We start from the raw sequence: 24,604 nt of genomic DNA on the forward strand, positions 1-24,604 counted from the left end.
TGAGGGTTTTTTTTTTTTTTTGAACTTTCAATTAATTATCTAAAATTTAATTTTAAGAATAATGGTGGTCGGGATAAACAGCATAAGTAGAGAAAATAAAATGTGAAATCGTACAAAATTGAAAAAGAAAAAAGAAGACGAAAACACATTTATGTAATTTATAGGATGCTATGGAAATTTAATTATGAAATTTTGAAATAGAGTGTCCTAAGAAAGAAGGCTTCTTTAGAACATTAGTAGAGTAACAAAAACGGGATATTAATTAAAATAGGTAAAAAAATTTCCTATTATACTTTTTTAGGCAAACGTACAGTAATTTTACTTTTATAAGTAAATTTTTTTGTAACTGCAAAAATACCCTACCAGCTCTATATACATAGGCACTGGAAGAAAGGTTTGAGTGCGTGGGTGCATGCGGAGTGCGAACGGAGTGCGTGGGTGCGCATGGAGTGCGTGGGTGCGTACGGAGTGCGCGCGGAGTGCGTGAGTGCGTACATAGTGTGTGGTGCGAGCGGTGCATGTGTAGTGCGCGCACTGTACACTGTACACAGTGCGTGCACTGTGCATATTATATATATATGCACAGTGCACGCACTCACGCACTCAAGTTTTCCTTTCAGCCCTTACGTATACAGGGCTGGGAGGGTATTTTTGGAATTATAAAAAAATTTACTTATAAAAATAAAATTATTATGCATTTGCCTAAAAAGGTATAAACGAAAAATTTTTTGTCTATTTTAATTATTATCCCAACAAAAACTCTACTCATAAAAATTAAAAGAAATCTTTTCATTTTTTGTTTAAAGAATTGAATAATATAAGATAAATATAGAATATAAAATTCTTTTTACTTAAATATAAAATAAAATTACTCTTTTAACTTCATTAAAATAAAAAGATAAAGAATATTGATCAAGCAGGGGCAAAAAATCATTTTCTTATATGAACAAGTACAGTATGAACATGGACCAAAATAGAGACTTGACAGACTAATGAGCGGAAGTGGGCAGACGAGGCATGCATGGGTCTTTAGATCCGCACGGGTTTGTCTCCATACACAAGGCCCATAACAATCCCTGATTCACGCCCTGTACGGGGTTTGGCGAGCCGGTCAGAAGACTGAACCCTAGAGCCCGTTTATTATTTTAAAGAATAAATTAAAATTAAATATTTAAAAATTTAAAAATTTTTCTTAAAGGGTTATTTCTATTTTACTGTTGGATTCAATCTTTAAACCGAGTCGTATACCAGAGACCACTAGGCCTAGTCCAACCGGAGCTTACCATTCAACTCCCCAACTAAACCAGTCAAACTATTTACTCAAATTTTTTCATTTTCCATCTTTGCAGATTAAAACCACATATCAAATCCGTTTTTAATTTTTATACATAAAATATTCTCTTTTACTATTTAAAATATCTATTTGTGTCTCCTTTCCTTTCTCTTTCAACACAATCCCTCCTCGGCCCCTGTCACTCTGAATTCTCTTCCCAAAACTGGACAGAGATTTTTACTTGATTAGGAACATAGGATAAGGCTAGGAAATCTGAGCTGTTCAATTATTGATATTTCACAGGAAAATCAATAAATGCCACAAGACCAACTGTACAAAAAACCTTTTACTAAATGAATGGTTGGAAGTCATTGAATGGTATGGGCCATCCTCATTCATTTTCATAAACTACCACAGCATGCAAAAATTAAAAGCCAATTGCCAGAGTAATCACAACCCATTGTCTTTCTGTGGGAACTATGATTCTGCGCTCATGGTTGAATCATTAATTGCCTACCCTTTATTCACAGGCAAATTAAAGAACAAGTCATGTCCCATTTGCTTGGACGAGGACTGCCGAGTTAGCTTTTTATTTATTATGCTAACTACACGTTTACCAGCCAACAAACAAACCAAGTAAATTTTCTGCCGTGTCTGAATTTCAAACATAACTTAATAACAGGCAAAGGGATGGTAAAGAAATCCATAATGTGTGTGTGTATATATATATATATATATATATAAAATAGAATTTGTCACTAATTATATGGTTTTAACTCTTCACTAATTTTATACAATGGTTGTGGGATAAGATACTAAATTTGAAATTTCATCAATTTAGTATAATTAAGATTGTCTCCAAGAAATAGTCCGACTCAAATTTAGAGGTATAATTAATGAAAATATATATATAAGAATTAATTAAGAAAGAGAATTTTTGGATGTAAAAACCATCGGAGAAAGAGAGAGGGCATCAGTGGTGGAACTAATGACACACTATCACCTGAAAGAGAGAGTACTTAAAATTTTGAAATATGGTGAATTTATTTTTTGAGATTTAATTAAAATTTAGGTGAAAAATAATCGTTTGGCCTAAACAATAAACATTTATATTAGTTAATAATAATAAGTAGGATGGATTTGTCACCTGAAGTGGACCAAGGTTAGTTAGCTTGGCATGTGGCGGCAGGCGTGATCAAAACTTGCCCTAAAACCTTAACAATTAACATACAACAATTATTGTATAATTAATTATATAAAATTATTTTAAATATTACTTTTAATATTTATTTAAATAACTTATTAAAAAAGAGAAACATGGTCGGTTTACAAGAATTTAATTAGGAAGGCAGAAGCAAAATGGTTGTATGTTGATCACCTTGCATTTATCGGAGACAAATCGCATCAGATATTAATTGAAAGGATGTTGATCCCATGTTTTTCCTATGTATACAACAATCATTGTACATTTGTGGTTGGAATGTCACTCCGCTTAATTTGGTATCATTAATTATACAATATATTAGTCGGCGAAAGGACTATCCACCCTCAAAGTTTAAGTGTGTTTTTAAAATTATATTTATAAAATTTAAAAAATTTAAAATCTTACCTATAATATAATTCTCGTAAAAATTTTTTATTAGAGGAGGAAGTAAAATTATTATTTTACTAATAATATTAAAGTAAATATAAAATTTATTATATTTTTTTCATAAGTTTTAAAAAATATCAATTTCACATATATATAAAGTTTTCTAATTTTAAAAAATCATATTTTTTTCTTAATTTTTTTTATCTCTCCAACCACTATCTCTAACGCCGACGACCTTCCCTCTCCACCCTAAACCGTTGGTCAATATACGTAAAAAAATTTGAAACAGATCTCTTTGTCTTCGACAAAGACGAAGAGATCTGAAATCTCTTCATTGTCGAGGAAGAGATCCAGATCTCTTTGTCAATGAAGAGACTTTGTCAATAAAGAGACTTCATCATCATCCTTTTCAGATAGTTGGATAAAGTAGTCGGAGAGGAAAAAAAATTTCTAAGATTTTGGGGGAGAGGGAAATGTGACTTTTCAAAGTTAAAAAACCTTTAAGAGGGGTAAAATATTAGTTTTTAAAACTTACGAGAGAAAAAAATAAAATTTTTTATATTTTTTAGTATTATTAGTAAAATAACGATTTTACTTCTGTTTTCAACAAAATTTTTTTATCTCAGTTGATTAATAGGTATGACTTTAAGTTTTCCAAATTCTACATATATGACTTTGACAATACAACTAAACTTGGGGTGAAGTAGTCCTTTGGCTTATATTAGTCCACTTAATTTTGTATCATTAATTATTCAATATATTTATCTTTCACATGGGGAAAAAAAAATTCTAAACCTATTCCCAGGATGGTTAACTTTTTTAAATTGCTCGCGAATTATTTGTGTCGAATTCAGCACAAATAACTTGAGCACTATATTTAAATCAAGTTCAAACCTTATTTTTGGTTTGGTGAGCTCCTAAGCTCGTGATCCAGTTTAAATATAGCATTAATACATTTTTAAAAATGTAAAATAAAATATTACGCATGCATTACATTTTTAACGTTTTATATTTATCTTCTTTAAATTTCCCCCCACCCCCCTATATATATGTTTATGAATAAAAGACCCTCTCAACTTTTAAATTTAGTTTATGCATTTTAATATGAATATTTGAATATAAAAGATGATTGATAAATATATAAATTATAAAAAAAAATTTATAATTTCTCATGTTAAACTCAAGTTAATAATTTTTATCTCAAGTTTATAATTCTTGAATTCAATGAACAGTGGGTGGGAAGTAGTCATTTGGCCTTGATTAATTTGGTAAAATTAAATTAAGCTATTTTACCATCAAACAAATAATTTTCTGATCAATTTATATGAGTTGAGATCCACCATTAACTCTTTTGAAAGTGGAGATTTTAAGAATACTAGCTATATATATAATATAACAAGTTAACAACTACAATGCTTAATTGATGCTCTATTAAAAGTCCAAATAACCTAAATAAAAATTAAAGGAGCATAAATATACTTTAATAACAGTAATTAATATAGGTTAAAAAAAATCAAATCTTTTGAAAAAAAAAAAAATTATCTAGGCAAAATAACAGCTTTGAGAGGATGCTTCATGACAACAGTGAAAGCATAGGTCTCAGTCTGGTCGGGTGGAGCTCCGGTAACCGGCAACCACTTGAAAGCATGAACCATTCTAGCTAGCAACAAATTAATATGCAACATTCCCAAAGTCCACGCTGGACATATCCTCCTCCCAGCCCCAAATGGCACCATCTTCACTCCACGTGTCCCAGTCACATCCACACCCACCCCATCCCCGTCGACAAACCTCTCGGGTCGGAACTTCCCCGGATCCGACCACATATCCGGATCCTCAGTCAGCCACGCAGTGTAAAATTCCACATAAGCCCCTGCTGGAATGGTGTACCCACCCAGCTCCGTGTCCTTTATAGCCGCATGTGACAACAAAAAGTGCCCCGGAGGGTGTCGCCGGAGAGTCTCTTTGACTACAGCATCAAGATAAACCATTTTCTCTAGATCTTCTTCTTCAACCAATCTATCTTTTCCAACACAATCGACAATTTCCTTATATAACTTCTCTTGAATCTCTTGGTTTAACACCAAGTGAAGCAACGCCCATTCAACGGTCGTTGCACTCGTATCAGTGCCGGCGCTTATCACTTCCGAGCACAATGTAACGATCTCTTCGTCGCCTAACTGCCCTCTACCGTTCAGTTCCAAACTGAACAACGAATCAACATAAGCTGCACCCACTGGACTCACCATCTCCGAATTAGGGTTTTCGCCTTTTTGGACAAAATCTTTTCTGTTCCTTATGAGAGGAACCAAGCAATCCAGTTGTCTTTTCCGGAGCTGTTTTGCTTCCTTCATTTGGCGGCGAAATAACGGAGTGAGAATCGGCAAGAAATCTGGGAGCTGAGGCGATGTCATCAGCATTACGTCCTTTAAAATGCTTTCTATAAGCTTGATTCTTTCTTCAGATATCTTTGCACCGAAACACAAACAGATCAAGATAGTGCAAATGGTGAGCCTGCAGTTACTCATTACCTCAATGAACCCATTATCGGCGGCCATGTTCTTGATCCTTTTCATATGGTATTCCATCGCCCATTTTCGTATCCAGCTGCATTGTTTGACCCTGGTTGGGGTTATTAACTCAGTGACAAAGTTTCTCCTGAGGGTTCTCCAGAGAGGCCCGTATTCGGCGGAGTTTATGGCGCATTTCCCGACGCTGAAGACTAGTCTGATGGGAGAATCAGCCGGGCGGGAGGCGAATGCAGGTCCCCTTTGGATGAGGGCTTCGTGGATAAGCTGAGAGCTAGTGACGATCACCAGAGTTCGTTGACCCATTTGCATGGTGAATATTGGACCATATTTTTTACGTAAATCGCGTATTAGAAAGATGAAATGGCGGCGTTGGAGGATGACCTGGATCAAGTTTCCGACAAGGGGCCAGCCCGGTGGTCCTGGTGGCAGCTGGGTCTTGGCGCCACGGCGGACTTCAGACAAATGTCGCCACCACAAACGAAGAAAGAAAAGGGCTGAAAAGATGATAAGGAGGTCTGCAAACTCCATTTTAACTTGTTGAGAAGATAAACAAAGGTGAAAGGAAACAATTGAGTGCAGTAGAACCTGTGACGATAGAGATTCATTTTATAAATGGTGATGGAGAGGGTGGGTGGAAGAGTTTGGTCCAACCACTTATTACTGAATTTATTTTATTTCAGTGGCATTACTATACGTACGGCGAAATATTAAATAAATGTGAAAATTTTCTTTTTCATTTATGTATCAGTACTTAAAAAAGTGACTAACTAAAAAGATGAAACCAACCAGACATCCTGTCAACACAGGTTGGTTTACGGGCTGAAGCCCCTCCACTGCGATAGAAGAATACATTTCACTCATATTCAGTATTTATGTAGAAAAAACCGTCTTGTAAATATAAAGGATTGAGTATACATAAAGGGGGGTTGGGAGCTGAATCCTCATCAGCGACCACAAAAACACCTAACTTTTTCTCTGGACATTTATTCAATAAACTTTATTAATATTATGTTGGAACATTTTCCCAAAGATCAAACTTTATTATTCAATAAATTATCATTTAAAATTCACATCACACTGCTGTCTGTTCTGCCACTAATCCATTATTTCTCTGTAATCACATACAATCTTATACTATCCTCAAAATCAATCTTTATCATCAACATTAATGTTCATATTACACTTTTCTTCTTCTTTTGATGTCATTTTCACATTCCAAATGTATAATAGTTGTCCTTATTTGTTGTCATGGAATCCTCATCATGCTTTTCTTAAAAGATGCCTTTTTTTTTTTCTTTATAACTTACAGTCATATAAATAGGTGTCCTTTGTTTCATTCTGATATGAGAGATAAAAACATAAGTTAAAATTGAAAAATAAAGAGAAGGGTAGTCTTACCATTGCTCTCACCTTAAGAAATCTTAAGGTTTTACTTTCAATTCTTCAAATAAAATAGCATACAAATAATAATATTATATTTATTTAGATAAAGATAAATTTGTTGTCAAATTTTTGGATATTTAATTAATTTTTATTTAAAAAATTGGATGAAAATATCTATAAAATATTAGGGTTCTTGTAAAAATTGGGATGAGAATAAAATGAGTATTAAATTGAGAATGTGATTATTGTACCTTTAAAATCCATATAGAGTTTGTTAATATGGTTTAGCCTCGTTAGAAGTAGTGTATTTTAATTAATTTCTCAAAACTAAATATCTTATTTTCTAAATCTAAATACAGCGTATAAATTAACTTTTAAAATGGTATTCATTTTATTTTTCTATTATTTAATTATAAAAGAAATTAAATTTGTTTATCCACCAGAATATGAGTTACATGAATGAGTGAAATTAATATTTTTAAAAATAATGGCAGCAGGTAAAACGACATCGTATCTTACTCGGAGGAAGGGAAAACTTCCGTCCATTAAAATAGTGTGAAAACGACACCCCGTACATAAAAATAGAGTCAAAACAACACGATTAAGATAACCTTCACAATCTCTATAGATATTCATAGATCTCTTTTTCTCTCTCGCGCGTATCGTTTGATCGAACTCCCGAAATTAATTTATTTTCAAGGTAAGTCCATTAAATTGTCTTCGATTTTAAGTATTTTATATGAAGTTAACAGTTTAGGTTAGGGTTTTATTTGAAATTTGGATTTTGGATGATCTAATGATTCAATTATAACAGGCAAGATCGAGGGTTTTGTGTAATCTCCGAGAATCAACCATGTTTAATCGGCTTTTTGGGAAACCTAAACAGGAAACCAATGCTTTAACTACGCTTGACAAGTTAAATGAGGTATTTTTCGTGCGGATTGTTCTATCGGGTTTACAATTTTATTATGATTTGACTTTGATTAATTAATTAAAGGTTGTTGGTTAATCGTTGGAGAGTAATTGTGTATTACAATCGAAACTTTTATGTTCCGTTTAACTTTCGGTGTTTCGTGTTGCAATATTATTGTAATAAATTTTAAAATATTTGGAAGATTCATTACTTAATTGTATTTATGTGGAATTAGTATTAAACATTGTAACATGTAAATATTGATATATCATCAAATTCTTATATTGGTATTATATTTTTCTTGATTTTTTACAATTGATGAATATTCTTTTTTTTTTAATTTATTGTATTTTTTTTTTAATAATTTACGTGTATTTAACATTACCAATTACAAAAAAAAAGAATAAAATAATAAATTAGATTTGGAGAGAAGTACATACTTCCTTAGTATGATAATTTATTTATATTGAGTTTGCAATATTAAAGAAATAGTGTACACTTTGAATTTAGTTTAGAAATGCAAGCATAGTGGTGTCTTGGTAGATAGAGCTAAATTATTAGGCATATTGGACATTTTAAAACAAATAATTAGCTTTTTATATTATTTGTCAGACAGTCACAATTGAATTATGATTATTCATAATCCAATAATGGTAAGTTGTATCAAACATGTAAGAATTGATTGTCATATAATCAATTATTCCTATAACTATAATCTATAATCTATGATCCTAAGCTATGTCAAATGGGCACTTATTTATGCCACAACATTGAGGAAGCAAAATCAAGACCGGCTTTTCCGGTATTAGAAACTAGAATTGCAGTGGTGTTTAATTTTTATCCTGTAAATGCAATTGAATAAATTGCATTTAATTTGACACTAGGATTTGATCCAAGTTTTAGCTCTAGGAATATTTCTCTTGCTTTTGTATCCATTTTGAATTGTTTTGTTTTCATGTTCTCATCGAAATTTATGATGCTGGTACTATCTGGTATGGTGGTTTCTATGTTACCATTTTGCATACTGAATCTTCTGTGCAATTGTGTAGACTCTTGAAATGCTTGAGAAAAAGGAGAAAGTGCTCCTGAAAAAGGCTTCTGTAGAGGTTGAAAGGGCCAAAGAATACTCCAGAGCAAAGAACAAAAGAGGTATGGCTGAGAAATGCAAGGAAATTTCCATTTTTTTTTCTTTTGAATTGTGTTAGTGTGAGAAATTGATCATGTAGTTTCAGTAGAGAAATTTTAATTATCTTTTTTTCTTTGCTTGTATAGTTTGTAAATAAAATCCCTTGTGTAGGTATGATTACTGTCTTACTATTTACCCGTATTATATACATGCAGCTGCTATACAATGTTTGAAGAGGAAGAGGCTATATGAACAACAAATAGAGCAGCTTGGGAATTTTCAATTACGCATTCATGATCAGGTGAGGATGGAACTTTGTGATCAATGTTTTGTTTTTGCTGCATCAACTTTTACTGAATCACTATTATGTATAATGTCACAGATGATTATGTTAGAGGGTGCGAAAGCCACAACTGAGACTGTAGATGCATTAAGGACAGGAGCATCTGCAATGAAGGCAATGCAGAAAGCAACGTATGTATATGTTTAACTTCATCTTGTGTATTTTTTCTTTCTTAAGTTTTCAATTTCATCTATACATTTTATTTATGTTAGAATCTTTATTATCCATGTTAGTGGAATCAGTTACCAGCGTATATAGCATTTTTCTTTGTTTCAGTAATCCCCCTTTTTGTTTAGTTTTATTCCATTGTACAATTGCATGAGTTGTTTTGCCTGGTAGGGTTTGCAAAATTATAACTGGTTTGTTTTGCAATTTTCTGTTCACTAGAGATGTTGAAAATGTTTGTAAGTCAGTTGGAACCTATGATAATGCACATACAAAACTGCTTGTATGTTCTGAATTTCAGATTGAGTTCTTTTTCCTGAACAATGTTCAATTACCAAACAGTTGATAATTATTTTACTTAGACCTGGGTAGATGATGCAGTTCTATTAGAGAAGCCAAACTATATCTTCAATACATCTTGTTTCTTTGTTTGATGAAGGGCATGGAGAATCATATATGGAATCACATACTTTAGATAATAATAATGGCTAATATGTGTTAAAATGGTGGGTTAATTTCAGGAATATAGATGATGTGGACAAGACCATGGATGAGATCAATGAGCAGACAGAGAACATGAAACAGATACAGGAAGCATTGTCAACTCCTATTGGTGCAGCAGCCGATTTTGATGAGGTTATAATTCTCTTGATGTGTATCGAAATTCTTTTTAGGGAAATTATATTCCATTCCCTTTTCTTCCATGTTCTTTGTAAAGTAACTCTGAACATTGTTGGCAACACAGGATGAGTTGGAAGCAGAACTTGAAGAACTGGAAGGTGCAGAGTTGGAAGAACAGCTTCTTCAGCCTGCCACCACAGCTCCGGCAGCACCAGTGCAAGTTCCTGCTGGCAGGCAACAAGCTCGCCCTGTTGCACAGAAGCACACAGCTGAGGAAGATGAACTTGCTGCATTACAAGCTGAGATGGCACTTTAAGCAGGTTCTTAACCCTACTCCCCTTTCTTTTATTCAATTTTCCGTTTTAATTGGTGCTTGCGAAAGCTAGTAGCGCTCTTTAACACTTCATAAGCATCTAGCATTGACTCATTGTCTGAACTAATGCAGCGGTTGTTACTCAGATATGAAGTGTATGTTTTAAAGACTGGTCATCCTCTATACGGAGATCTGTACTCTTCCAATCTTGCATCGAGATTTCTGTGTGCATTCAATGAATAGACTGTATATACAATTGCATAAACCAAAATGAAGTCCCACTCAAAATATGTAATATGTATTATGCTTTCTAAACCTTTGAATTGAGTTTATTGTCTGGTGATGTCTTTTTTTAATTTTTAATTTTGGAAAGTTTATTTAGTTGTGGGAGGCTTTGGCAAAATTTAAATCTCATGAAATACTGCCAATTTGTAAGTCACATATAAAGGAAAGTGTTGCAAATATATGATTGAGTTGTTATCATCATAAACACTATCAGTATTATTATTAATATTGAGGCAGAAAGAAATTTCATCTTACCAGTGTGCTTTCTAATTGTTTCGCATTCAACAGTTAACTTTTTTAATCCCCTTAATTTTAAGCCAATTAGATTTATGCTTGTATTTATTAAAATTACAATTTGGCCCGCACAAAAACAAGATGATGGGATATTATATTTCAATTGGATCATAAGGAGTGCTATTTCTATTTTTTTTTTCTATATTTATAAACATAATTGAAGAAATTAATACATTCGGTTAAGACTCTTAGGTCTCATCACATTATTCTTGTCTACTGGAAAAATTGCCTTCTCCCTAGTTACTTGGGGAACCACCGCGCTCAGTCTACTTGGGCTCAACATATCTCTCGGTCAGGCTTCATTATCAATGATTCCACCTCAACTCTCTCATTTATTCACTGTTTTGCCTGCTCAATACAAAAAAAAAAAAAAAAAAAAACAATGTCAAGGGCTGTTTTCGGGGATTTTATCACCATACATACAATACAAGTGGGCGATACAAAAATTCAAACAAAAACAGAAACCCAGAATGGGCCCGGAACAAGTATAAATGGCACTGCTTCTAAGTAGAAAGAGATGGCAAAATTTACCTGTGAATAGAGGAAGGTGCCAAGAATTGCGATGGCAGCTCCAAGCGCATTGATGGGTTGGACAGGCGTATGGAAAATGATGATGGAGGATACTATCACAGATATTCTCTTCATTGTGTTTCCAATGCTAAATGTCAATGGAGATATCTGATCCAGCGACATATATGAAACCTGGTTATACAAGTGATAGAAGATACTCTGGGCTGCCATCCACCTGCCTCAATCCACACCCAAACATAAGTTAAAACCCACCAAGAGAAAACTGTCATAGCAGCTATTTTCCTTGAACTTCTGAAAGATGGTAGAATATACAGGGTAATAAATATAATTTACCAAACGAAATTGGGTCCAATTTGAGAAAGAGCAGTTTGCCAGCCAGCAGCCCACATTTGAGGGCCTTCAACAGCAAGTGCAAATGGTGTGAGAATCAGTAGAGACATCATGGATAAACAAGCATAGTAGTTCATCCCACTAACTGAATTTCCCTTCATCCCTTTCTTTGAGAAGATGTTTCGGAACACAAAGGCCAGATTCGATATCATAGCTCCCATAAATCCTAATCAAATCAATTTCAGTCAGCAATCTAATATTTCACATTCAAAAAAGGAGAGGTTAGAATAAAAGAGAGATACTGTTCTCACCAGTCATGTTAAAATTGAGCTCTGTAAGTGCTGCAAGTGCACAGCCTCCAATAATGGGCACAAGTGATGCATAAACCGGCAAGGGAAACGTCTCACCCAATAAGAACCTTGAAACCAATACACTGAACGCAGGCTCACCACTCTTGATGATATGGGTGAATGAAACTGCAACTTTTGACATACTAACTGTTGCTGCCACATGCCCAATTGTATGTGCCACCGCAACCTACACACAACTTCACCCTGAATAAGTACTAAAATCTTTACATTCATAATAACTCATTACCAATAGTATTCAAGATGATAATTTCTTATCATTTTCTACACTTTCTGGGGCAACCAAACAAAACATAATTCTTGTTTTAGCAAGAAAACTCTGAAACCCACTAATCATTAAATCAAAGGAAGAAATGGCTCACTGGAAATAGAGTCTTCCAAAAGTCAAGATCAGTTTTAGGAGCGTCGGCGATCCTGGTAGCCCAAGAAATCAGCATAATGAGAGAGCCACAGGCAAGGGAAAGTGTAGAAGTAAGCCAAGGATAAGGAAACGCATTCAAAACTTTCTTGTTATAAATATTGAACACCACATTCAACGCCCACCAAGTGGCGAAGTATATGCCAATTTTGATTCTCTGGGCGGCCTCGAACCTGGCCTGCTCGTCAAGAACCTCGATGTTCAAGTCCAGAGGGCGAGACCTGTCTGCTTCATAAGCATTGCACTGCGTTTCGAGCTGCTTATTGAGTTGTTTTGGGGAAAATGTAAAGCTTTCGGTTGAAGAAATGTGGAGAGGTTTGTCTCCAGCGATGGAGTTGTTGTTACAGATAGAATTTAGGATGATGGCCGGTGAAGAAAAACTTAGTCTTGTGGGTAAAAAACGTTTCTTGGACAAGAAATTTTGGGAAGCCAGAGATGGCGATGGCGTGTGCTTAACTGAAGAGATCATAGTTTTTAGTAATGGGTAAGAATTGAAGCAAATGCTTAAGGAGAAATGGCTGGTGGATTTGGAGAAGGAAATGAGACTTGGCGAGGAAGGAGGAGGAAGAATAGATGCTTATATAGTAATTCGAGTAAGAAGGGGAGGAGAAGTATGGGCGGGCGATGGCTGTGTTGAGTGACAAGACATAAGTAAGCTACCGACTAACTGACAGCGTCGCCTTGGCAACTTGTTTGTTAGCACTTGCTGCAATTTGTGTTTTTTCACATTGGAAGAGGCCCAATTAAGTATCATTTTATAAAATGTCTGGGGTAATTTCTCCGTTCCAGCTGTTACAATCAGAAACGTGACAAATCCACCATTCTTGACACATGAATTGTTCTTGTGGCAGCCTTCGATTTTTTTTTCTTTTTTTCTCTGCAAATACCCACAAAACCAAAAACCCACAACAAATTTCGATTCTTATATTTGTCCAATGCTGCAATGCATGATCATTAAATAGTAAAAAAAAGACAAACATCACATATTTTCCCTGCATGTAATGAAAAATCAATAATATTTGTAAATTCTTACAAAAAAATCTCTAAAAAAAATTTATATACTGCAGATACCAGACCCCAATAAGATTGATGTCAGCTTCTGCAAATTCTCAACCGCTAGTTTCTTTGCAGCAATCTCCATCGTTGAAGTAATTGAGCGCAAACGACATCGCATTCAGTCTAGTTGATTCTGAACCAAAAGAAAAAAATCTTGAGTGGAGACGAAAAGACAGCGACCTGGTGCTCATGATTCAATTATGTGTCAAGTTGAAACTTAGTTGTTAAAACACTTGTCGAAGTTGAATTCTATTGATGTTGATTTCCCTGTGTTTCCCTTGTTTTTCATGCTATTTTCGACGGATGAGAATTTTCAAAGAACAAATCAGTTTTCTTTTTTTTTTTTTAATTTCTCTTCAATTTACATGCCTTGATGTTACTTGTTTCCATTGTAGAAAGGTGTTTTTAAATTTGGGTTGACTTGGACCAAAGCTACGACTGGAAGAGTTTGAGTTAGATTGTTTGGTTAAGTTTAAATGGTTGAAAAAGATATTCATAAATTAATATTTTTGAAATAATATTTAAAAAAATTAATTACACTTATATATATCAAAAAGGTAGAATTAGCTCGCGATATAATCAAAACTCTCATCTTTTAGGTATAACTTGTAAAATTGTGAGTGATATAAGATAAAATCTTTGATATGACAAAAAATTTGAAATAAACTTTTATACATGAGGATAAAAATTTATATTATATAAAGATAATTTTGTTAAATCTTACTTTATTTGACGCATACCTTATTTGATTTATATCTGATTAAGATCCATTAAATTGCATGTTTTATAGGTTATGTTAGTCTATTGGAATAGCAAGAGTCGAGACATGAGCAGTACTCCTTAAGCTGTGTTAGTGTGGACTTATAAGTTTTAACCGACTCACTTGTGTATTTTATGAGTCGATCTATTATATTATATGATATTTTATGTTTTACAATTTTAAATTATTTATATTTTATATTTTTTTTTACAAGCCGACCCTGCATCTTCTCCATGGGCTTCAAACACGGCCTGCCTGATCCATAGCTTTGGCATGGCCTTCGAAATTGCAGACCATAACAATGTGGCCTATGCCATTTTTATCAGGGGCTAGGGCCTGGCCCTTGGCCCCTATATCCTAATCTTGGAATGTTTTACATACATCTTCAGCATCCTGCATGCTTATATATATATTTTATATATAATTTAGTTATATAAATAATAAATTATTATATAATTAAATATTATATATTTATAATTTAAAATTATTTAATTATATAATAATATATTATTTACGTATTTAAATTAGATAATAAAAATGTATAAACTAGTTTTATTATTTTTTTACATATGCATCGTTGGATTAAATTTCATGTCTAGATCCTCTAAAAGGAGACGACGAGACCTCTTTAATCAACGTCCACTTACTCATATTCAGACATATATATTCAGTTATTTGTCTTTCAGAGATCCACCGGGCTCCACCTCATCACATTCGCGACCGTTGATCAGATCTAAAGTATGATTTTCCCCTTCTATAATGTTTCAGAGAAAAGCTCCTCGCAGTGTCACGATAACTACACCTGTCTGTTCGTGTCACAATAATAAGAGCACTAAATCACACACAAACATATTTTAATGTTCGATGCCATAGTTTTGTGATGTTGTCTCAAAACCCTAACTCTAATTCGTTTCTATTATTGTTATTAATATTAATTTTTTCTAAGAAGTTGAATGGAAACAGAAAAAGTTTTACAAAACCCTAGAGCTTCACCTTCAGTTGTTTTCAGTGCTAACATTAACAGCAAGACGATGCCAAATGAACTGACGCAGAAGCCGCCGCCACTGCCGACCATAATGGATAAGTTTCGAGCGCTTTTGAAGCAACGAGAAGAGGAAGCTAGGGTTTCTACGGCGGCTGGTGATGATCACGTCGTGGCTCTCAGTACAGACGAGGTTGTGGAGCTTTACGAGATGATGTTGGCCGAACTTACTTTTAATTCGAAGCCCATTATTACTGATCTCACGATAATTGCTGGCGACCAGAGAGTCCATGGGGAGGGCATTGCTCACGCAATTTGCGCCAGGATTGTCGAGGTGATATATCTGCATTGTTCAGTTTTGCTATAAATAATCAATTCAACTTTAATTTGTGTTTGGATAATTTTAAGGGTTTCTATTTGATTGCATTCAATTCTGTTTTGTCTACTTTATTAGGATTTAATTTAGATTGTTGATTTTTTTAAGGTATACGATTTTCAATGTTAAAATTTTCTATTTTATTGTTCATTGGCTATTTTTACTTTGAATGATTTGGTTGATTGTGGGGAATATAATTGAAATTGAGACAAAATATAGCTTTTTCTATCAATATATCTGGGAAATCAAACAGGGTTGAGTTCATGGTATTTTTTTTATTTTTTCTTTCTGGGGAGTGAGGTTCTTCCAGTTTGTCTGATTGTTTTATTCTTGTTGTTATGTTGGGTGCTTAGGCTCCAATTGAGCAGAAATTGCCATCCTTATATCTACTAGACAGTATTGTGAAGAACATTGGCAGAGATTATGTTAGGTATTTCTCTTCTCGTTTACCTGAGGTGAGTTAATTGTTACATATATCACATATAATTTATCATATTGCTTTGCAGTCACATGGTTGTTAGAAAATTTTCATTTTACCATTTGCTTAGGTATTCTGCGAAGCATATAGGCAAGTTCATCCTAACCTTCATCCTGCTATGAGACACCTTTTTGGGACTTGGTCAACAGTGTTTCCACCTTCAGTCCTCCAGAAGATTGAAACTCAGCTACAGTTTTCTCCGCAAGTTAGCAAACAATCACTGGGCACTAGCTCTTTGCAGGCTTCTGAGACACCTCGACCAACGCATGGCATACATGTTAACCCTAAATACATCCGTCAATTGGAGAATTCAGCCCTGGATAGTGTAAGCCTTTTTCAATGAAATTCTTCTCTCACACATCTCTTCCCAAAGCACATGAGGGTTTGCTGCAGCATATTTTTATTAGAGCGGATGTAATATATGAGTTATATATTATAGTATTTCATTGGATTGTATATGCATTCCTTTTACAGCCCACATGTTGTTGTTGTCTTCTTTTGGACTTTCTTGTGGGTTTTGTAACAGAAAGGTATCTTTGATAAAGTTAATTTACATCTTTTTGTGGTATTATTCATGTTAGATACTGGTAAAAATTGAAAGTTGAACTGAAAAAAAAATTTGTTTCAGTTCTGAAAGATAATCTGTAAACTTGCTAGCCTCTAGTGCAATCGGTCAGGTTTGTGTCTAATGGCCAACTATATTGCCAAATACACTGATGTGAATTCTCAGAGTCAGAGTTTAGAGGTCCACCATTAAAATTGCCAATTATGCATACTGCCTTATTGACTTGATCTATACTCTGGGACTGTTTGCCATGCTTTGAACTTCTTTTCCGCAAAATACATTTAAAGAGAAGGTGGGGAATATTAAAACAAGTGAGAAAGAATGAAAACTATATTAAGAAACAATTGCTTGATTTTATGCTATTTGGTGGTACTAGTTTTATCCCAAGGTCCTTGGTTTCAATCTCTGCCTGTAGATGCATGTTACTGGTTCCAAATAAGGGCAGTGCTTATGGAACTTTTGAAAGAGAAAGAGCAAACTAGGCTTCAGGAAGCCTAGAAGGATGGTTTAGGTATTTCTTCAGCATTTCCTGTATATATTTTCTCAACAATCCTATGCATTCATTTCTTTTTCTTTTTCTTTTTCTTCTGTCTGTGACAGAAAGGTGTCTGTCAGAGAAGGGGGGTTGTTGGGCTATACCTTTTTCCTGTCGGTGATCTTATTTTTATTGCTTTACCTGAGTGCCAACCTGCTTAGAGCATATCTATAATATTTTTAAGCTATTGAATTATTTTTTTGTGTAGACAAATATTTGACATATAAAATTTAAAAATTGTTTATTCCTCCTGCAGAATATTCAGCATGTGAGAGGAACATCTTCGAGCCTAAAAATATATGGTCAGAAACCTGCCCTTGGATATGATGAATTTGATGCTGATCATGCAGAGGTTACATCATCACATATGGGATCCCAAAAATTGAATTCAACTGGTAGTGTTGGTCGTACTGCAAATTTTGTTCTTGGAGCTAATAAACTGCATTCTTCTTCAACTTCCAGAATTGCAAGACCGTTATCACCTTCAAGAATTGGATCTGATAGAATTTTATCATCTGAGGGTGATGAATTTGCAGTAGAAAATTCTCCTAGAAGGCCTGAGGTTGCCTCTCCATCCCATCCTGTGTTTGATTATGGATTAGGCAGAGCAGTTGGCAGAGATGAGGAGATAAGTGAATGGTGGAGAAAACAATATTCTGATGATAATCACAAAAGATTTGAAACTTCTGCGTCTTACAACCTTAGCAATGGACTTGAGCATCAGGGGCCTAGAGCTTTGATAGACGCATATGGAAGTGACAGAAGAATTTCAAATAATAAACCTTCACAGGTTGAACGTCTAAATGTAAATGGAATGGGCAGTAAGGCGGCATTAAGGTCATGGCAGAATACTGAAGAGGAGGAATTTGATTGGGAAGATATGAGCCCTACGTTAGCAGATAGTGGCAGGAAAAGTAAATTCTTGTCATCATCTGTTCAACCTTTTAAAAACCGTGCTACAAGGCTGGATGTAAGAAAATTGGGCACTGGCATATTGGAATCTGATATTAGGAGCAATCTCTCCAGTCAGGCTCAACTACCTATGATGGATGATTCTTCTATAATTTCTGAAGACGTTGTCTCTGCACTTGGTGTATGTTTCTTAATCTGCTTGCTGTACCTGCCATTGCTCTGTCAATATCTCTATTTGCTAATATAAATTCCATGGAATGTTTTTATATGCAAAATTTTTTCTTATAATTTGGTTGGTCTGAATTTTTCATTTTAGTATGTTATTATAGATCCCCTACCATAAAAGGGTGATAATATAAGTATAATGTATAGGAATCTGACTGTTTATTAGAAGTGTAAGGCATCATATGCTGGCTATAGGGGTCTCTCATTTTGTTGTGGCTTTATAAGAAAGCCTTTTATCCATTCATTGAAACCAAAACAGTTTTTAATATGGTGAAATATCTGTATACTATGTCTTTGTCAATTATACTTTATATATTTAACATGGGAAAAGTTGGGTTTGATTTCTATAACAAATAAATAATTTATAATTGATTGTGATGTTTTCAACTTCTATCGTCCTTCTTAAAGGTACTATTTGTTTCTTGCAGCGGTCTGGCCGTGGATTGACTGGTAATTTGTTTGGCTTCCAACCTGAGCCAAATCAGAATTCAGGTTCACGTTATCCTCATGAAGTGCGGAATTTGCCATATCATGTCTTGCAGTCATCAAACCCTTTGAATTCCAGCAGAGGGAGGGGAAGAGATTTCCAGTTGCCTTTTTCAGCAGGTTCTGTATCTTCATTGGGTGCTAACAAAATCACTCCACTTGTTGACAAGCATCTGGATGCTGAAACACAATTCATCAGGCCCCCTGCAATTGAATCTAGGATAGGTTCTTCTGTTGTGGACTCGGTTAGTGCTGGGGCATGGTCAGCCTCCATACCGTCATCAGCTGGGGTCTGGCCTTCAAGTGTGCATAAATCTCATCCACTGCCTGTGTATCCACTGCAGAAACAAACCAGGAGTCAGTATGATTCAACAAATTCTGCCAGTAATTTCATGAATCAAGGCCCAAATAAGATGTATATGCCTGAGCTGCAGTTTAATGGTTCCGAGGGAAAGGAGCTAAGTTTGATGAAGCCGCCACAGCAAAACCAGGTCCAATCACAATTCCTTCCTTCTCAGGAGGCTCGCAATAACTTTGTTCCCTCTGTCACAGCTTCAGTCCCACCTCACTTAATGGCAGCACCAGCAAATCATGAGTACAATGCTGTCATGAGTATGGTTCCATCAAATCCAGTTCCTGGGGTGCAATTACCTTTGCCATCCCAAACTTTTTCAAACAGCTCCTCGCATTTGCAGGGAGGAACCTTGCCACCTCTTCCTCCAGGTCCTCATCCATCTTCTCAAATGATACCCATGCCTCAAAGTGCAGGACTTGTTACCCCTGGGCAACCACCAGGCACTGCATTTTCTGGTTTGATTAATTCTCTCATGGCTAAAGGATTGATCTCATTGACAAATCAAACCCCTGTACAGGTACTTATTTGATCTCCAATGTCCTGTACCTTCTTTTTTGTGTTTGATCCTTTTCCCATTAAAACAGTTGCCTTGTACAATTTAAGGTTGTGAATAAAGCAATTTAATGTCCAGGATTCTATGGGACTGGAGTTTAATGCAGATCTTCTTAAGATGCGCCACGAGTCTGCAATAACTGCCCTATATGGCAATCTTCCAAGACAGTGCACCACATGTGGCCTACGGTTCAAGTGCCAAGAAGAGCATAGTAGTCATATGGATTGGCATGTGACTAAGAACCGGATGTCCAAGAATCGGAAGCAGAAACCTTCTCGCAAGTGGTTTGTAAGTGCTAGTATGTGGCTCAGTGGGGCTGAGGCATTGGGAACTGATGCAGTTCCTGGATTTTTACCCACTGAGACTGTTGTGGTAAAGAAGGATGATGAAGAAATGGCTGTCCCTGCTGATGAAGACCAAAGTGTGTGTGCATTATGTGGGGAGCCATTTGATGATTTTTATAGTGATGAGGCAGAGGAATGGATGTATAAGGGTGCTGTCTACATGAATGCACCTGATGGATCTACAGCTGGCATGGATAGGTCTCAGTTAGGTCCTATAGTGCATGCTAAATGCAGGTCGGAGTCTACTGTGGTCCCCCCTGAAAGTTCTACACATGATGAAGGGGTATGCATCTATATTCCTTTTACTGCATTAATCATTCATTTCCATTGGAAAGTCTTTCCTAGAATTGTTATCAGTTGCAGTAGTTTGTTTCCTTTGCATGTGTTTGTTATTTATTGGAGCATCTATAAATAGTCATCTTAACTCTAGATAGCTGCAATCTCTTAAGTTTAGTTGTAGTATTATTCTTCCAGTGCTTATTTATGTTACATCTGTGTCCCTTCTTGGTGACGAAAATGAATCAGTAATAAGTAATGGAATTGATTAATGCATATCAGCATCCTTTGATTTATGTGATTAAGAATAAATAGTTATTTGGACTTGGAAATAGTTTTTCTTGTCACATCTTCTTCAGTAGTTTATTCTCTGCCAGCTCATGAAATTTATTTGACAGAATGCTTTCATCTCCAATTTATCTCAAAAGGGGATTTGTTGTTGAACTGAATTTCCATGCCCAAAGATTACATATGCATTGAAATAGAAATTAGAGTTATAATGCTAATGGCAATTAGTTTAGGATGAGTAGATGGGCTTTTTTTTTTTGGTGAATTTGAATATTTAGCGTCCAAAGTTGCAGGTGCTTTTGGAAATGTATTAGAATTACTATGGCATATAGTTTATGATTAGTAGATTAAGTTTTGGCTGTTGGCATTTATTACGAGTTCCATTAGAGACTGAATCACTGAACCATTGTGCATGATTGTGGAAAACAGTTTTTGGACAACTGGGTATTGACCCTGTCTTTTTGGACTTATTATTCATTTACACGATATTTAATTTGTTGGTTTTACTATCTTATATGCTTTATGTTACTTTTAACCATATAATTATGTTGGAATACATTCAATTCCATGCTCAGTTGTTTCAGTATGTTTGGTATGTGCTTTCTGCATTCTGTTGAGACACTTGTAACTAAAAACTTGGATGCAAAATTCTCATATTCATGCTCAGTTTTTCAGTATATTTTCTTGATTTGTGACTTGCAGGGAAATACTGAAGAGGGTAGTCAGAGAAAAAAAATGAGGAGTTAGCTTCTATTAGACGGCTTCAAAATCTTTTGTAACTTATTGAGTTTTTTAGTGGTAAGCTCGTAATTTTGAGTTAGTTGGAGATTGAAGTACCTTGGCTTTATACTGGAATCACGTACATGTATAGTTGGATTTGTGTCTTGCACGATATCTTGCAGCAAAGATTACAAATTCTCTGGCAGTCTTACTTTTTAGCTTGTCCCTCTGTTAAAATTCCTAGAGGAAATATAGACCAATTTTTATGGTGTTGAAAAGTCATTGTTGGGTTCTAAAGATTGAATATATGAGGTGGGCATAGGCGTGGAGGTACTTTTTGGCACTTTTTAACTTGATAGATAAATAAGATAAAAGGGAGAGGAGGGGAATGCTCAAAGAAGTGTAAAAATGCATTTAAACTCTGTTCTGAGCAGTTATTGCAAAATATGTTTTGTTTTGACATTGTGTAGGGATGTACAGATAGCTTATTCTGGCTAGCAGATACTGTGGGAGACCTCTTTCTCAGTTAGTTTAGAGTGATGGATTGATGAAACCAACATAAGTTACTTTATATTTTATGTTCATGTTTATTGTATACTTTTCAGTAGCAACTTGTTTGAAGAGGAGTGTTTTTTTTTTTTTTTGAACTTTGCTGTTTTAATATTTTAAGTTCTTAATCAGAACCTATGTGGTTTCTTTGTTGGTTAATGCAATTCTGTTTCTGTTCAAATTTTGCTTATGTAGTGCAGAGTTGCATATTGAGATTGCAATATACGCATTTGGATATTATCAGTTAGTGAGGGCTGAAGCTAATGGTTCACTTTGGGAACTGCGTAAATTTCACTTATGATTTATATGGTGGGTTTTCTTGTCACTTTCTAAATCCTGGGGCACATTCACACTTTTCGGAAACCTTTAGGGGGTAAAATTTTTTTTAATGAAGGTAAACTATCAGTCAGTGAAGTGAAACCATCAGTTTATTTACACCAAAAAGATTTCAAAGAGAGAAAATTAGTAGCATTATGATTTATATTATGCTTCTGCATCATCTTCCACATCTTACAAAGGGTTACACCCCAGGCTAATATAGCAATAGCAACATCAATATTTAACTCTAGTGCTTGGTAAAAATGATCTATTGAATGGTTAATATTGCTGGTAGATCTGAGTGTTTTTGGTGGTTAAGAACTGTAGCAGCATCCTTATCTCCACGCCCACTACAATTAACCACAACTCGAGCACGGTTGGGTAAAGTTGGACAAAGTTTGTCTAGAAATGCCAATGCATGAGATGCCTCCAACGCTGGAAATATGCCTTCTAGTCTACATAGCCGCTTGTATGCTGTCATTTTACACAACAAATTACTAAAGTAACTAAATTTACTCTTTCACTAAGAATGTTAATTAGTTATACTTCATCTCTTGTCAAAATTTTCAATGGCATACCTTCAACAGCTTCGTGGTCTGTGGCTGTATAAAACTCTGCACGTCCTGAGTCTTTTAGAAAGCTTATCTCTGGTCCAACGCCTGGATACTCTAGCCTGTGCGTACAAGTTCAGAATAAAATTGACACATTTATTAATCAAGAGTAATATCATGGATGCTTATTTTGAGTATAAAAATAGGTATATACTTATATGTATCATCATGTGATTAGATGTTATTTTATTTTTAATTCAAAATTATTTAATCAAATAATAACTACATTAAATATATATCTATTTACGTATTCAAAATTGACTAATCAATTAAAATAAATGGATCCAAAAGTATGCCTTTTTAATTTGAACCCATGTTACGTACCCTAAACCAATAGAATGGGGGCCTAAAATTTGTCCTTCTTCATCTTGCAACAAGTACGTCATGGCTCCATGATAAACACCCACTTCTCCTCTTGCAAGAGTTGCAGAATGTCTTCCACTATCCAACCCGAAGCCTCCTCCCTCAACACCTATTAATCTCACTTCTTCATCTTCTATAAATTCATTAAATAACCCTAATGCATTTGATCCACTTCCCACACAAGCTACCAATACATCTGGTTTTCCTCCCCATTTCTCCATCGCTTGCCTTCTTGTTTCTTTTCCTATCACGGATTGAAACTCTCGAACCATGCTTGGACATGGATGAGGCCCTACCGCTGTCCCGCACAAGTAATAGCTTCTTTCCAAGTCCCCTACCCAACCTCTAATTGCTTCTGAGCTTGCTTCTTTAAAGCTTCCATTAACACCTTTAACCTACAATGAATATATATATATAGTACAATATTATACAGTTATATCAAAAAGTGTTATTAATTTGGGAAAGTCTATGATGGCACGATTATCCACCTGAGAGCTTAATAGTTTCATGAGAAGGATATTAGATTTAGAGGACTCTTTTTCCATATCAGCAGTGCCCATGTAGACAGTGCATTCTAAACCAAGTTTGGCACATGCAGCGGCCGTTGCGACGCCGTGTTGCCCAGCACCAGTGGCGGCAACCACATTTTTCCTGCCCATGCGTTTGGCTATCATCACTTGCGCAATTGCGTTGTTTATCTTGTGAGCACCGACATGGTTCAAATCCTCTCTTTTCAGATAAATCTCTGGCCCTTCTCCATTTTCATCCGTGTAGTGATTTGTCAGCCGCTCAGCGAAATATAGAGGTGTCTCTCGTCCAGCATACTCTCTCAATGCTGTGGAAAGCTCCTCCTAAACAAAACAAATTATTGTCTGAAAAATTAACAGATATTGTATCTTGAACATCTTGGGGTTTAAACAAATATAAAATTTATTTTTCTGTGCTCTACCTGAAAAGCATTATCTTGCAAAACAAAGTTGAATTCAGCTTCAAGTTGCTGCAAACAAGTGATTAGTGTCTCAGGCACATACTTTCCTCCAAACCTACCAAATTTACCTGGATTATTAACTTTCCACAAACCGGTTTCAATCTGCGAGGCTTTACTTAAAGGCTTTTCCAAGGAGCCTGGACTCCAAGTTTTTTGAGTCAATGACTCACTGACCGCCGAGGCTGCAGTGCAAATTCTAGTTTTAACCATGAAAGGCGGTCTAGTAGATATTTTATGGTCAAGGAAGAGAATTTGGATATTATTGCAAGCTATTTGATTCTGGGTTCCCAAGATCATCTTCTGAATATGAATTTAAACGTGTGGCTGTCAATCTGTGAGACCATTAGATACTGGTAGTGGCTACTTATAGTTAAAAAAA

General features: G+C 35.1%; 5 protein-coding genes across 6 annotated transcripts; 2 read left to right on the forward strand and 3 right to left on the reverse strand.

Moving 5' to 3' along the window:
• Nucleotides 1-4,264: 4,264 nt before the first annotated feature.
• Nucleotides 4,265-5,966, reverse strand: LOC123192732 (cytochrome P450 77A4). Its single transcript, XM_044605377.1, has one exon. The coding sequence runs from the start codon at nt 5,921-5,923 to the stop codon at nt 4,403-4,405; it is 1,521 nt and encodes a 506-aa protein (XP_044461312.1). The 5' UTR covers nt 5,924-5,966; the 3' UTR covers nt 4,265-4,402.
• A 1,356-nt stretch (nt 5,967-7,322) lies between these two features.
• Nucleotides 7,323-10,798, forward strand: LOC123193238 (vacuolar protein sorting-associated protein 32 homolog 2). 2 transcript variants are annotated; one of them, XM_044606087.1, is made up of 8 exons: nt 7,323-7,478; nt 7,593-7,703; nt 8,741-8,840; nt 9,033-9,118; nt 9,200-9,291; nt 9,847-9,961; nt 10,071-10,266; nt 10,392-10,798. In XM_044606087.1, the coding sequence occupies exons 2-7, from the start codon at nt 7,632-7,634 to the stop codon at nt 10,260-10,262; spliced, it is 657 nt and encodes a 218-aa protein (XP_044462022.1). In that variant the 5' UTR covers nt 7,323-7,478; nt 7,593-7,631; the 3' UTR covers nt 10,263-10,266; nt 10,392-10,798. The 2 variants fall into 2 exon arrangements, with proteins under 2 accessions (XP_044462022.1, XP_044462023.1); XM_044606088.1 differs by having other exon boundaries at nt 10,406-10,798.
• Nucleotides 10,799-10,935: 137 nt separating this feature from the next.
• LOC123193237 (glucose-6-phosphate/phosphate translocator 2, chloroplastic) lies at nt 10,936-13,473 on the reverse strand. The gene is made up of 5 exons (XM_044606086.1): nt 12,430-13,473; nt 12,011-12,236; nt 11,703-11,925; nt 11,370-11,583; nt 10,936-11,186 (listed from the first exon to the last, which is right to left on the reverse strand). The coding sequence occupies exons 1-5, from the start codon at nt 12,952-12,954 to the stop codon at nt 11,175-11,177; spliced, it is 1,200 nt and encodes a 399-aa protein (XP_044462021.1). The 5' UTR covers nt 12,955-13,473; the 3' UTR covers nt 10,936-11,174.
• Nucleotides 13,474-14,950: 1,477 nt separating this feature from the next.
• Nucleotides 14,951-22,126, forward strand: LOC123192739 (polyadenylation and cleavage factor homolog 4-like). The gene is made up of 7 exons (XM_044605385.1): nt 14,951-15,617; nt 16,013-16,114; nt 16,208-16,462; nt 17,494-18,330; nt 18,803-19,732; nt 19,847-20,395; nt 21,379-22,126. The coding sequence occupies exons 1-7, from the start codon at nt 15,255-15,257 to the stop codon at nt 21,421-21,423; spliced, it is 3,081 nt and encodes a 1,026-aa protein (XP_044461320.1). The 5' UTR covers nt 14,951-15,254; the 3' UTR covers nt 21,424-22,126.
• A 265-nt stretch (nt 22,127-22,391) lies between these two features.
• Nucleotides 22,392-24,573, reverse strand: LOC123192740 (tryptophan synthase beta chain 1-like). The gene is made up of 5 exons (XM_044605386.1): nt 24,187-24,573; nt 23,726-24,088; nt 23,199-23,632; nt 22,842-22,936; nt 22,392-22,737 (listed from the first exon to the last, which is right to left on the reverse strand). The coding sequence occupies exons 1-5, from the start codon at nt 24,520-24,522 to the stop codon at nt 22,532-22,534; spliced, it is 1,434 nt and encodes a 477-aa protein (XP_044461321.1). The 5' UTR covers nt 24,523-24,573; the 3' UTR covers nt 22,392-22,531.
• Nucleotides 24,574-24,604: the final 31 nt, after the last annotated feature.

This window comes from Mangifera indica, chromosome 12, assembly GCF_011075055.1.
Source record: "Mangifera indica cultivar Alphonso chromosome 12, CATAS_Mindica_2.1, whole genome shotgun sequence".
NCBI lineage: Eukaryota > Viridiplantae > Streptophyta > Magnoliopsida > Sapindales > Anacardiaceae > Mangifera > Mangifera indica.

Bases quoted from the DNA above. Each gene is read 5' to 3' on its own strand.
- LOC123193237 (XM_044606086.1), bottom strand. From the start codon at position 12,954: ATGATCTCTTCAGTTAAGCACACGCCATCGCCATCTCTGGCTTCCCAA. The intron at 11,926-12,010 runs GTGAGAACAGTA...TGATTTGATTAG, and splicing joins GCTCAATTTTAACATGACTG to GATTTATGGGAGCTATGATA. The intron at 11,584-11,702 runs GTAAATTATATT...GGATTGAGGCAG, and splicing joins ATTGGACCCAATTTCGTTTG to GTGGATGGCAGCCCAGAGTA.
- LOC123192739 (XM_044605385.1), top strand. From the start codon at position 15,255: ATGGAAACAGAAAAAGTTTTACAAAACCCTAGAGCTTCACCTTCAGTT. The intron at 18,331-18,802 runs GTATGTTTCTTA...TGTTTCTTGCAG, and splicing joins ACGTTGTCTCTGCACTTGGT to CGGTCTGGCCGTGGATTGAC. The intron at 19,733-19,846 runs GTACTTATTTGA...TTTAATGTCCAG, and splicing joins CAAATCAAACCCCTGTACAG to GATTCTATGGGACTGGAGTT.
- LOC123193238 (XM_044606087.1), top strand. From the start codon at position 7,632: ATGTTTAATCGGCTTTTTGGGAAACCTAAACAGGAAACCAATGCTTTA. The intron at 8,841-9,032 runs GTATGGCTGAGA...ATATACATGCAG, and splicing joins CAGAGCAAAGAACAAAAGAG to CTGCTATACAATGTTTGAAG. The intron at 9,962-10,070 runs GTTATAATTCTC...TTGGCAACACAG, and splicing joins CAGCAGCCGATTTTGATGAG to GATGAGTTGGAAGCAGAACT.
- LOC123192740 (XM_044605386.1), bottom strand. From the start codon at position 24,522: ATGATCTTGGGAACCCAGAATCAAATAGCTTGCAATAATATCCAAATT. The intron at 23,633-23,725 runs GTGGATAATCGT...TATTCATTGTAG, and splicing joins TGAAACTATTAAGCTCTCAG to GTTAAAGGTGTTAATGGAAG. The intron at 22,937-23,198 runs GTACGTAACATG...TTGTACGCACAG, and splicing joins CCCCATTCTATTGGTTTAGG to GCTAGAGTATCCAGGCGTTG.
- LOC123192732 (XM_044605377.1), bottom strand. From the start codon at position 5,923: ATGGAGTTTGCAGACCTCCTTATCATCTTTTCAGCCCTTTTCTTTCTT.